The sequence below is a fragment of the Pangasianodon hypophthalmus genome, chromosome 15 (genome assembly GCF_027358585.1).
Source record: "Pangasianodon hypophthalmus isolate fPanHyp1 chromosome 15, fPanHyp1.pri, whole genome shotgun sequence".
NCBI classification, from domain to species: domain Eukaryota; kingdom Metazoa; phylum Chordata; class Actinopteri; order Siluriformes; family Pangasiidae; genus Pangasianodon; species Pangasianodon hypophthalmus.
In genome coordinates, this window is record NC_069724.1 from 5,365,561 (window position 1) to 5,379,085 (window position 13,525).

The 13,525-nt window shown below is 37.9% G+C and overlaps 2 protein-coding genes across 2 annotated transcripts in view; one reads left to right on the forward strand and one right to left on the reverse strand.

The window, feature by feature from the left end:
- Window positions 1-1,100, reverse strand: part of slc8a4a (solute carrier family 8 member 4a) — an 89,190-nt gene extending 88,090 nt beyond the window's left edge. The window contains exon 1 of the mRNA XM_034311486.2: window positions 287-1,100. The gene's annotated coding sequence lies outside the window, so the exon portion shown is untranslated. The remainder of the gene's footprint in view (window positions 1-286) is intronic.
- An 8,885-nt stretch (window positions 1,101-9,985) lies between these two features.
- Window positions 9,986-13,433, forward strand: bada (BCL2 associated agonist of cell death a). The gene is made up of 4 exons (XM_034310982.2): window positions 9,986-10,400; window positions 10,664-10,768; window positions 11,848-12,080; window positions 12,264-13,433. Exons 1-4 carry the CDS (start codon window positions 10,253-10,255, stop codon window positions 12,366-12,368), a joined length of 591 nt encoding a protein of 196 aa, XP_034166873.2. The 5' UTR covers window positions 9,986-10,252; the 3' UTR covers window positions 12,369-13,433.
- The last annotated feature ends 92 nt before the right edge of the window (window positions 13,434-13,525 follow it).

The following is a 13,525-nucleotide window of genomic DNA, read 5'->3' on the forward strand; positions in this document are numbered from 1 at the left end:
AATTTATTCCATTCAGAAATTAAAAAAAAGAAGAGTGGGGGGTGGGGGGGTGATACGTTAAATGTAAATGCACAACACACACACACAGAAACACACACACGCCCCTTCATATAAGCCCACAATGCATGTTCGTTTTTAAAGTTCAAGCATGCCAGCTTTGTGGCTCACACGTGAATACGTGAGCGCGTGAATTCGCATCCATTGCACCACTGCACTCCGTTCAGTATGATCTCGTAACCAGACAATAACAAGGACCTCAGTGGTCATCTGATGGAGGGTTACTTACGGTTTCGGGATGGAGCTCGCGCCCAGGCTCTGGGAAGTGCACAGTGAGGATCCTCCGTGTTCAGTCACTCAGCACGCAGAAACGCATCGCGGCTGCGCAACGTCTCAGGAGCCTGGCTTTTCCCGCTTTAAGCAAGCTTTAACCAAGCAAAACGCACAGTAAAGTAATGCACATCTCCAAAATGTAGCTGGAGGGCTGGAAAAAAAGTGCCCCTGCAGAGATGGAGTGCCTTAGCTAAGACATGGAGGTGATTGGAACCAAAAAAAAAAAACATATATATATTGAATGCCAGTAGAGAGCCTGCCCACGCTAAGCCTCTCTTCTGATTCAATTCTATAGCAGAAAACGAGATTTTGGTCACTGAGGTTGTCACTGAAGTTGTTGAATGTTTGGAGACACCAAGCGAGCTAGGCATCCCCAGAACACCTCAATAGAAAAATGGTTCCTTGGCACTTCTTTTTGCAACAACAAAATGCGCTCTCCATCCAGCATTGAATGCCAAACGCAGTTTCTCTGTGATATTGAGAGAGAGAGAGGGAGAGAGAGAGAGAGAGAGGGAGAGAGAGGTGTGACGCGCCAGGCAGGAGGAGGACGCGCGCAGAATGCTAAAGGTGCGCTCCTGTGAGCATCAGCCGCGCGCACTTTCCATGAAGATGATGGACTCTGGTCTGGAAATATAACTGGAAAGCCAAGGATGTAAAATGGCAGCTCTGGTTTCTCCTTCCTTGCATTACTGTGGAAGGGAGCGGAGAAGCAGAGGAACGGCGTTAGTCAGCAGTGAGACTGCAGAGACAGGGGAAGGGAGGGGACACATTCCAGCATCGCGCTCGCGACCATCACTAATAACCACAGCACATCAGGATCAGTCACTGATGAAGCAAGTTAGTCTGATAGACATAAGCCGACCTAAAAAGATTGCACAGTGACTATCAGGTTAATAATAACAATATCCAAAATGCATAATTCCTGGTTTAGCTGGTATTCTGGATATTGCCATTACTTAATACAAATCCATAGCATAAACAGAAAAATATAACATCCAAGGATGAATTTAGAGAAAATTTCTCAGAGAGACTTAAGATGATCTACGATGATGTCCTTTAGGTTGGTCAAAATACATCACGCGGTTTCTAATATATTCCCTCAATTCCTGTTTGTTGCCTTCACCATCAAATTCTTCTGTGCGTTATGGACAAATCGTCCTGTATATTGAAAATCAGAGAAATAACTTTTTTTTTTCGGGCTAGGCTTATGATGCTGCCTGCCAAATTTGGTGATAATTGGACAAAATGTGTAGGAGAAGAAGTGAAAAAAAAGCTGAAATTTTAAAATGGCGGAAATCCAATATGGCGGAAATTAACACCATGGTGTCCGTTGAACTCGGCCTGACCCAAAGAATTAGAGAAATGTGGAATCGCGTTTCTATGACATCCCATTGTGGGGTTATTATTGTAAAAGTATGTCCAACTTTGCCCTATTGGTGGCACTAGAGGGCTTGACTCGGGTACACCAAAATTGCTGTGAAGGTAGCTAAGACTGTCGTCTATCACTGTGCCAAATTTCATAAAAAGCATACCAAAGAGTTCTGTGGGCTGTCACTGACTCCCTTGTGGAAGTATAAGAAGAAGAAGAGGAAAACAAACAATCCCAATAGGGTGCCTACGCACTCTCGGTACTTGGCCTCTTAAAAATCTTCTAATATTTTGTTCTGTAATGCTATGCATGGTTATGCATCCAGTTTGTCCCTTGTTCATTTATTCATTCACCTTCCCAGAGCCTATCACAGGAATACTGGGCGTGAGACAGGAATACACCCTGTATGAGATGCCAGGCCATCGCAGGGCACCATGCACACACACATTTACATAATTTTTTTACAAAATTTAGCAATTTAAAATGAGCTCAGAATCAAACTGAAGATTCTGGATCTTTGAGGACGCAATGCCACTACTGCACCACCATGCCCTCAGTTAGTCCCTTGTGTCAACCTAAATTAATGGCCTTGGGTCTAACTGTGGCAAAACTATTAAACCACAGGGTTATTCAGGGGTGGAGAAAGTACTGAGGAAATTATACCTAAGTGAAAGTACAGATAGTGTGTCAAAATCTCAGGTAAATGTGGACATATTCAGCCAAAAAAAAAAAAAGTACTCAAGTGAAAGTAGAAAAAAAAACTTAAACTAAATTTAAACTAATTTTAAATGTACTCCAGCATTAAAACATGAAAAGTAAACGTGTTTAACCCTTTCTGACAGTACCCTTGCATTCCATTCCACCATTGGAAATTGACTTATCAGACATTTTCATTCAGTATAAACAAATGAATTATTTTGTCACCCCACATCTGTTATAAGATTAGTCAGGACACTGTTGGGTTTCTGTGTGTAGAGTATCACGACTCTGTGTTTAGCTGCTGGTGAGCATGGCGATAGGAAAGGGGAGGGGTGTGAGCCCCCTGCTGGGCAAACAATTTCCACCTCTCCCCAATAACATTGGTACAGAGATAAAACAGACTGCACAACTAAAGCTTTTTTGATAGCAAAACACTGTATACAACTGCCACAATAAAATTATGACAAAAGTATTTATTAGTAAAATAAATACTTATAAAAAACTGCAAATTCTTAAAGCCCTGAGCGTTTGACGTATTGCACAACACAACGTATTGCACAAAAAGATTTGCAACTCTGATGATACTTTGAAGGTCTAAATACAAATGCAAGGAGTAAAAAGTAAGCTTTCGTTCTTGGAAATTAAATTAAGTGTACAACTACTCAACTTCAATAATACTCAAGTAAAGTATAAATATACCAAAAATAATACTTAAGTATAGTAACCCATGTATTTTTCCCCTCTGGAATTATTAGGTTTATTAGTTCAGTATTAGCTTTCGTATGCAGCAGCCATTTTATATTGCTTTATTGTACACACATCTTTTATCCTCAACACCAGGCAGTCATCACGCATCAGTGGTCGAGGTTCTGGGCTGTTGATCGGAGGTCTGAGAGTTTAAGTAATAGCAACACCGAGGTGCCACTATTAGGCCCTTAAGCAAGGCCCTTAATCCTCAGTGCTCCAGGGATGCCATACCACGCCTGACACTGTATCCCATTTTCCTGTCTTTCTAACAAATATTCTTAACAAACTCTGTCCTCTGACTGAGGAAGCCAAACAAGGCTTATGGTTCGATGGTGACAAAATAAAAGTGTCTTGGTGCTAAAGAAGTTAAAATAATGTTTAATCCCAGAGCTCACATTTAGCACACACAGGTTTAGCAGGCTTTGAAAGGATTGGAATATCATTAAAGTATTAAAAGTTACTATGTGGGTAAGAATGAGTGCAGGTGTAACAACTACAATGAAAAGGTTTGTCATGACCTGTAAACTCTTACTGAGGTTACTGAAGAAGTTACAGCACTACAGATTAAAGTACTTCCAAGAAATGTAGCTTGTAGCTTCAATATGTTATTTATTTCTTATGTCTTTATGAAATAAACTGGTTTTGTACAACAGTACACTGGGTTTGAAATGAGACAGTGTCAGTGGGGAAGTATAAAACACCAGGTCACCCTTAACTTAACATCTATATTGGTAATCCAGATAGGAATCACAGCCCTTTTTATCAAATAAGTGAACAATAAATAGTCATAAAACCAAGTAATCTTGCAAATACTATCTCATGCCTGTGATCCAAAAACATCACCAGACACAGAGTATCTTCCTTGGTTATGCTGTCAGGTTGTAATGCAAGAATTTACAGTACGTAAATGACAAACACTATGGGAAAATTAGATATAACAACAAAATAAAATCATAAATATGTTTATAATCACAGAACTCTAATAATTAAATATCCCAAATAGCCCAGTCTTGTTTATTGGAGTCTGCTCTCTTGCTGCAAGAATATACTGAGTTGTGAAGAATATAGTTACATTTAAGCAGATAAAACACTTATGTGTCCTTCTGTAACAAGAAATCTTGTTGATGTCTTTTACAGTCACTTTATTAATTACTATAATAATGCAGTTCCAGTGGTGCCATACCTGCCCATGCCACAGAGATGAGGTATAGCTTTAGGGTTGACATCATTTCATTCTTGAAAATCTTTACAGTGTGGGCAATTTAATTCATATGAAAGGCTAACACAGTAAAGATTAGGGTTAAGGACAGACTTAGCATTTGTACCATTTATTTCTATGGCATACAGTCAAACAAAATCCAATTACACTGCCCTCGCTTGTTCGAATTTTCTCAGGAGATCAATTTGACAGGATTTTTTCTCATGCCACTACCAGCCTGTAACCTCGCTGTTTTGAGGCTTATCAGCGTGACTTGTGCTAAACACTCTGGGTCCATGCTGGATTATTTTTCTTCTCTTTGTGGTTGCCTTCTCTTAATCTGTATCTGCATCCAGGCTTGTTTTAAATGAACAGTTTGTCATCATCCCTGAAAGAATTGAAAATGTGGCCATCTTCTGTGGTTTGTCAGGTTGTTTGCTGTTGCTAAGCTCACTAGTGCATCTTAACAAGCAGTCAAGCAATTGATTTTGGCACAACCAATATATTGGCTCTGTATCTTATCCATTTATTCAGACTTTTCAGACACGTGTTTTATTGCCATTGGAACTTTGCTGGTCCTCATTTTCTGGGATGTTGCTTTCCGTCTAGAGTGACAACAAAGGCTATTTATTCAGTTCCATATTGTTCAATGAAATATGTACTGTATATGTATAAAAAAGGATGCAATTCTTATTTCACCATAACCCTAAGTTGAAACACACGCAAAGAGACAACTACATAGTCAGGTTGTGGAATACTCTTATTACAGTATGCTTATGTAGTATTATAATAAGAGTATTAATATAATACTCTTACCTAATTGACTAATTATTGGTCCTACTAGAATGTGAGCTATTTTAAGAAGAAGAAGGCCTCGAATTGCTCGTAAGTGGTGCAATACAGAGGCATTCACCATATTCTCAGGAAATTGTGAGATCAAAGCCCAACAATGACACACCATGCATGGGTGGAAGCCAAGGGATCAAAACTGACTGTGCTCTCTTGTGGGATGGATGGCATGCTATTTCTCTCAATCGTGGGCATTTGCCAGCACATGTATGCAGAATAGGGTAGATAGCGCGTTCCTCTGAGTGTGTTACACTGCTCTGTATTGCAGCATGAGTAGCACTTTGAGAAGATGCAGTTGGCTGGCTTCTTCTTCCTCCTTGTCTCAGAGGAAGCATGTGTTAGCCTTCATGCTCCCTAGTTGGTAGCCTTTATATGATGGGGAGAGCTGGCTGTTGGGAGGGAATACTAGTTGTTACACTTACAACGTAATCTTATTACACTTTATATCCGATTATGAATAGAAATTGCACCAAATCCATTTCTTTGCAAGTGTGAATGCGTGCATTCCAGTAAAATAGCATGTGAAGGCTGCAAATGTAAATGAAGTAAGTCGGAACATTACCAATATAAATAAAAACAATAATAATAATAATAATAATAATAATCACCATCATCTTCATCATCCTAATCAACAAATAATAGAGCCTGGCATACACCCTAAGTAGAAGTTCAGGTGAACCCTTAACAAGGATTAGATGAAGGTGCTGATGAAGAGGTGGTAACCAGGCAGAGCCAGAGAAAGGAGATGAAGCCGGGAGTGTGACAAAAGTACAGAATAACAAAACAACAAAAAATGGGTATAGAAATAGATAAAGATTGAAACATTATGAGTTAATTACATTATGGCAATAATCAAAATGTTTTATCTATCCTGAAAAGGACACAGGTGTATGTTTTACCTGCTCAAGATGTGAAGTGAACCAAGGAGAATACAAGTGCCACAGTGGAAGATTTGTAGATTTCATTAAACTGTGTTCAGCTGTCTAGTGACACTGCACAAAAAGATGCAGTGATTGCATACATGTTTTGTGGAGGAAGTATATATTTGTGCATATTCTGTCATTTATCCAGGTGGCAATGTTAAAGGAATAGTTTGGCAAAAAGATAAAATAACAGAATTTTTCATTTACACCGTATATTATCAGCCAAGACAGTTATGTAACTAGGATCTTATGAGACCGAGAATACAGAAGAGTTAGAGATACTGTATTCATTTGGGTATACTGTATGTGACGTGCCTTGGACTTGGCAAAATTATCCAAAAACCCAAGTCCCTCTTGTTGCATGCTACTCCTCAGGTAGGACTACAGTTTAGAAAACAAGCTCGTGATAGTCTGACATTTTACTGACAAAATAACCAGAACATACGTATTTTCAGAGAAATTTTGTGTGTGACATGCATATTTTGATAAAATATGTATTTCTATATATTATTCAAGCTTATCCAAGCTTTTTCAAGATCTTTATTGTCATATGTACTTTGGTACAATGAAATTCTTATTTTGTTTTTTCCTCGTGATAAAGATGGGGTAGAAGGGCAACAAACAATAAATTACAAAGAAAATAAAAATACAAAAAAATATACAATAAGGAACAAAGCATTATTATATGGAGGGCAGCACAATGGTGAGTTCAGGTTACTGTCTGTGTGTGTTGTTTCACATGTTCTCCCCATGTCCGTGTGGGTGTTCCAACTGGAACTATAATGCTATGTGCCTTTTCATTTTTCCTTTCTACTTGTATTTATCAGAAGCTAAATTCTCTTCAGCCACTACTCTGTTTGCTAAGGCCTAAATTTTGAAGAATTCCCAATAAATATTGAATTTTATAATATATTATTTACTATACTATCCCTCCATCTTCATCTTCTCTATTCCTTATTATGGCTGTTATAAATATTTTTGAAAATGGAAACTCCAAGCTTAACACAATTAGCAAAGTTCAATGACCATTTTGTACGTATAAAGCACTGTCAGCATTTACTTTCAAAAGGAATTATAGCCCATTTTTTCATTTTTTTAACAGCCAAAGTTACAAAATTACTCATACTTTAGTTTATTTCACATCCTAGCCACATGTAGCTGCTACATGCTCATTATGACAAGAATTTAGTACTTATTTGCTAGTATTGAGTTTGTTTCGATCACTCTGCAGATCTGCATGTGTGAGTAAGCAGCATGACATGTAATCAATCACACTCATCATGGAAACTTGTCACCTCTTATAGATCAAATGTAGAAATTTCTTTAATGACACAACATAGGTATTTCAGAAAATGCAAAACTGATTACACACTCATACATGGTAAACATATGATAAAAATATCATGCCTTTAAAACATTTACAAGCTTTGTAGAAAATTAAAAGCAATTAATCAATTAATCATTGTAATTACATTGTAAAGAAATTAATCATGCTTAAGAATTCTTTATATTAACGGCTAAATGAAATGGTAGCATAAAATGATGTTCTGTAGTGTGTAGGAGGTGAGAGAGGACTTTTTCCACACACTGAATATGCAGTGCTGAGAGGTGTGTTTGTCCCAGTTGCTATTCGTGCCTGGAAAAATAAACCTTGATTTTTTTCACAGGAAGTTCTAGGATCTAATATTGAAGCACATCTAATATTGTGACCAAAGAAGTCTTTTACTATATATTCAAGCAAAATTAATGTATTATATCTAGCTCATAATGCTTGATTAAAGAATAACTGCACAAAATAATAATTGTAGCATTAATTAACACTTTCTGAACTATCAGAATGAATGCTGCATATTAAGTAAGGGATAAAACATGACAGAGCTGCTGTTATAAAAAAATAATCAACAATGTGGTGGTGTAATGCAACCCAGCTCAACGCAGAGTTACTGTTATCATCCTGAATTTGATTACTGTCCAAAAGCAGCATGTTTTATTTCTCTTACATCACCACTATATGCCACTTCTAACCATTTCCTGTTTATTAAAGAATGACACATCATACTTTTAATATATATTTATAGTTCCATAATGCTGTCATACATCCGTGAAGTTAGTTCCTGTTATCACTTATGTGATAAAAACATTTCCTTATCAGCTTCTTTTTTAAGACAGCTGTCACTGAGTCCCTGTGAATGACTTATTACTATAGAAACAATAACATATTAGAAAGAGTGCATTAATATAAACCTATGATTTGCCTTGCAGCCAGCATTTTAGTAGAGGTGTGGTACAAAATAAAACAATAACTGTATTTTATTAACTGGACAACTTAGAAACCAATACAGTATTGCCATGTGTTACCGTTCTTATTGCACCAAGAATAAAATATACTATATGGCTAAAGGTATGTGGACACCTGACCATCATAACCATATGTGCTTGTTGAACATCCCATTCCAAAGTTGGTCCCCTCTTTGCCATGATAAGAGCCTCCACTCTTTTGGGAAGACTTTCCATTAGAATTTGGAGCGTGGCTGTGGGAATTTCTGCCCATTCAGTCACAGGAGCATTATTGAGGTCAGGCACTGATGTTGGGTGAGGAGGCCTGGTTCACAGTCGGCATTCCAGTGCATCTCAAAGGTGTTCAGTGGGGTTGAGGTCAGGGCTCTGTGCAGGCCAATAGAGTTTTTCGACTCCATCTTTGGCAAACCATGTCTTCATGGATCTCGCTTTGTGTGCACAGGGGCATTGTCATGCTAGAACAGGTTTGGGCCTCTTAGTTCCAGTGAAGGGAAATCTTAATGCTACAGTATACAAAGACATTCAATACACTTGTGTGCTTCCAACTTTTTGGCAACAATTTGGGGAAGAACCACATATGGGTGCGATGCTCAGGTGTCCACATACTTCTAGCCATATAGAGCATCTTTCAAATGCATCCATGATCTTTACATAAATAAGCAGTGCGAAAATTGTGTGTGCTCTTGTCCTCTCTTTGCCACTCCATATTTTAGAACCTGTATTAAAGGTGAGTAGAGATTTGATTAATTGCATTAGTTGCAGATGAGGCTTAGAGGGTAGCATGTTTGCTTCGCACATCCAGGGTTGGGGGTTTGATTCCCGCCTCCGCTGTGTGTGTGTGTGTGTGTGTGTGAGGAGTCTGCATGTACTCCCTGTGCTTCAGGGGTTTCCTCTGGGTACTCCGGTTTCCTCCCCAGTCCAAAGACATGTGCCGTAGGGCTCCAGGCTCCCCATGACCCTGTGTAGGATAAGCAGTATGGAAACTGGATGGATGGATGGAGTTATAGACAAATAAATATGTTAAAATGTCCTTTGTCGCCATCTAGAGAAGAAAAAAAGATCATGTTGTGTCTCTAAATTCCACCACAGGCTTGTTATCGGCTTATATTTTCAATTTTGTCGTCATTTAGTCGCTAGAAAACAAAATGGTGTTCAGGAAAACCTATGTTCAATAAGAGCTAGGCGTGTTAGGAAGAATATGAAAGTGAGGGGAATTTAATAATGAAAACTTGAAAATATTCTTATACATTTCCCATAATTTGATCAGAGACCCCTTTGTGGGGTCGAAGTGAATCATCACCCTGTCGAGTGACGAAGCATTTTCTTCCCTTTTTTTTTTTTTTTTTTTTTGCCTTTGTGTGTTTTATAAGCTCAAGAGGTAAACAAGTGGCAGGACAGCGCGAGCTGGTACAGCCCTATCGCAACAGTGACGTCTCGCAGAACAGCCGCGCACACAAAAAAAAAAAAAAAAAAAAAAAAAAAAAAAAACAGCCTAGCAGCGGCCTCTGATTGGCTGAGCCAGAAAGCCTCCTCGCACGTGATTGGCTGGGAGGTGAAACCTTACACTACTGTACACAGACAACAACAATAAACCCGAGGTGATATGAGATCATACACGCTGCTTCAAAAGACAGGAGTGGATGAGAAATTAGACAGTGGTACCGTTTAGACAGTCGGCGAAGACAATCATTTTGACTAGATGTCGCGTAAGGCGCTGTGTTTTGCTCTTTATTTTGATTCAGTGATGTCAGCATTAGAAATCGGGAGAGCGTCGTTGGATTTGAAACTTGCAGATTAGCTAGGCATGTTAGCTTTTGTTATTTGGGTGTGTCGCGTGCCATGAACAATCAATACCTACTGAGACTGAGGAAAGCTCATTTTAATTTCGAAAAGGAAGGATATACAAAAGTAATAAACACCAGAATAGGAAGTGAAGGAGGAGGAACAATTCTGAATCACTTGTTCTGGAATTCATCAAGAATTACAGGTAACTTTTGTGATTTATTTTTTCTTTCTTGACAGTTTTTGAGGTCATTTTAAGCTTCCACGTGAAGCTGAGTTGTGAGGCAGTTAGAGATCCTGAGCAGAGCTAATGGCAGTCTGCATGAAACCTGCAAGCTTCCAGACTCAGATCAACTCCTGTGATGCTGCACATTTTTATCTCCTCACCGACTCAGTTTAATGTCAGTTAACACTGTTCAATACATGACATGACTAACAGGTGAACCTGTAATAATTCATTGCCACCAGGTTTCACAATGGACAAGACGCCACACAGTGTAAGAGGAGACTCCAGACCTTTGGATGACAACGAATCAAGATGGTCAGAGACAGTCGAGAATATTGACTCTCCAAGTAAGACATCACCAAGTGTGCCTTACACTCACAAAGTCCTAAAGACTATATGAAGCTTAGATGATAGTGTTATCTCTATCTATCTATCTATCATGATTGTGGCTGTTCACATTTATGTCTGCTGTGAGGACGATATCAACGTGGCACTAAAATCCTAATAAAATATCGTTCGTAGACCTTTTAAAGATCATTTTACCAAATATGGTAAATTTCTCTCTCTCTCTCTCTCTCTATATATATATATATATATATATATATATATATATATATATATATACATACACACACACACACACACACACACACATATATATATATATATAAAACATGATTTATTGTAGACATGATTTATCATCTTTCTCAGGTGTGGGCTCTGGTCATATAACACCGCCAACATAAAAATGTAAAAAATTATTCACATAAAATCAATTGATGATGGTGAATTCTCAAATTCGTCAGAAGGTGAATAATTTTCTCTAACAGTAGCTCGGACAATATTGCTAGCTATAAATCAAATCACAGGTTTCTATTAATACTTTTTTCTTATATGTTATTGTTTCTTTAGTAGCAGTTCATTCACAGGACTTGTATGGCGGACACGCTGATAAACTGAGTAAAAAAAATGGCTCATTAACAAAGATGCAGAGTATAGTCACTGATATGGTCTGTGTAAGGTTAGGATTATTTTCCTTTTATGAAAGGAGTCTCCAATATCAGTACTTTGTAATGGTCAGTAATGGTGGGTTTTCCACCATGAGAAAGTCTTCAGGACAGGGGACTTTGTGCTTTCCAGTTTCAAATGAGGACCGGTTTCTTGGTTTGCATGTTTTTTTGTTTGTGTGTTTGCTTTTGTTTTATGACTTTAAAAAAATTGAGGCTGGTAAGAGAATAATTTTTATAGCTGCTATAACATGTCATAGAGCTAACTTGTTAGCTTACAATTTAAAAAAATTTTATAGCAACATTTTAAAGTTTCAGTTGTGAATGGTGGAATTAAAGGCTAAAAAAGATGTTTTCAAATCTAAGATTACAATTATCAATGTTATTCTAAACTCTCGCTCACTCTGGTGTGGTTTCAGGGGTCGGAGGTCGAGTGCGGCTCTACTCTGAATCCCAGGTGTACACGGTGAGCCGCTGGGAAGATGCCGAGCTCCAGGATGGAATTTCAGCTGAAGAGAGCGGAGGAGCTTCAGATGGAGCCCCATTCCGAGGCCGATCCCAGTCTGCTCCTGCTGCACTGTGGAAAGCTAAGAAGTATGGACGACAGCTGAGGAGGATGAGTGATGAATTTGACACCTGGCTGGATAGAGGGGTGAGTTTCAATACTAATCATTAGAAGGGATATTAATGATGCATGACTTATGAGTACATAACAGACACTCGGAACAAATAAAACTATATATCGCACTCGTACAACCACCAGAAGGTTTGTCTGAGCAAAGCAGTGTGTCTTCCCCTGTGTGTTTATTTATTCTTTATGTCCTGATGTTGCCAGGACATAAGGAGAGTGAACAGTCCTGGGAGAGTGTCACAGAAGCAACCCAAATGTGGGTGGTTCTCCTTCCTTTGGGGAGCCAGAGAAGAGGAGGGAAGAGAATAAAATTCCACACCGTTAAAACGGAGAGAAAAGTGAAGCAACAGTCAAGACGAAGGCTGGTCATGTTTGTCACCAGTATGGCCTTTTCATCAAAGTGCTCAACCAAACTCCTATTTAGATTTTTTTTTTTTTAAATTGTCAATGAAAATAAAGGAGAAAGGTGCTAAAACATTTGACCACTGCAATACCTGATGTAAAGAATTGTTTTTTAAAAAAATTGACAATCTTAACTGACAATCTGTGATATTTATGGACAATCTCACATGTACTGATAAATTCAACCCCTAAATATTTATGAATTATTTATTAATTTGTACCCTTTAAATTAATATTTGGTAAGAAATGTGATATATTGTTCTATGATGTCTTTTATAAATGAATATATATATATATATATATATATATATATGTTGAATTTTAAACATTTGTCTTATAAATTTTAGAGGAATTGGTGGTAAAATGTAAATATATTCCAAGGACTCCAAAAGTCACTGAATCAGCCTGTGAGAATCGTGTGTAGTGGTGATTAATAACGATGCGGGTATTGGTCTAATTCAGTCAGGTTCGTCTCAGGGTTTTCTTTTATCACAGCATTTGCTGTTGCTTTTGTTACTGTTTCCATTTTAATAAGACATCAACTGGAGATGTGAGTGCATAATGTGTTTATGAAATGTTATGCTTTTGCTTTTGGATTTCACACCTTTTCATGTACATATTTCCTTACGGAAGAACTGGTGGTTGTCTTTGGCCTTTTATAAACACAGCACTGGACTTCAGCAGCTTGGGTTAAATTGCTTTGTATGCAAAAGAACAGAGAGTTCCTGCCAAACCTGTGGTTAAGCAAATCATTACAGATGGACAACCCAAATGCTGTGTAAGCTGGTCTTCAGTCTATTAGGCATTTTGTTGATGCCTTACTTGAAATGTGTTTCTATTTCTTGTCTTTTTCACAAGCTCTTGGTAAGAATTTATACTGCATTACATATATTGTGATGAAACTGTTTGTATAATGATTTGTTCTGTTTGTATCTTGTTTAATTTATTATTTGTGATCAAAAATAAAATTTCGAATTCTATAAATTTCAGTTTTTATTTAATCAGGTATCAGTCATTTGACACATTTTAAAAATCACATTGACATTTTACAATTAACCAATTTA

Coding starts and splice junctions, on each gene's coding strand:
- bada (XM_034310982.2), top strand. CDS start 10,253: ATGAACAATCAATACCTACTGAGACTGAGGAAAGCTCATTTTAATTTC. Junction 10,401..10,663: donor GAATTCATCAAGAATTACAG/GTAACTTTTGTG, acceptor CATTGCCACCAG/GTTTCACAATGGACAAGACG. Junction 12,081..12,263: donor ACACCTGGCTGGATAGAGGG/GTGAGTTTCAAT, acceptor TGATGTTGCCAG/GACATAAGGAGAGTGAACAG.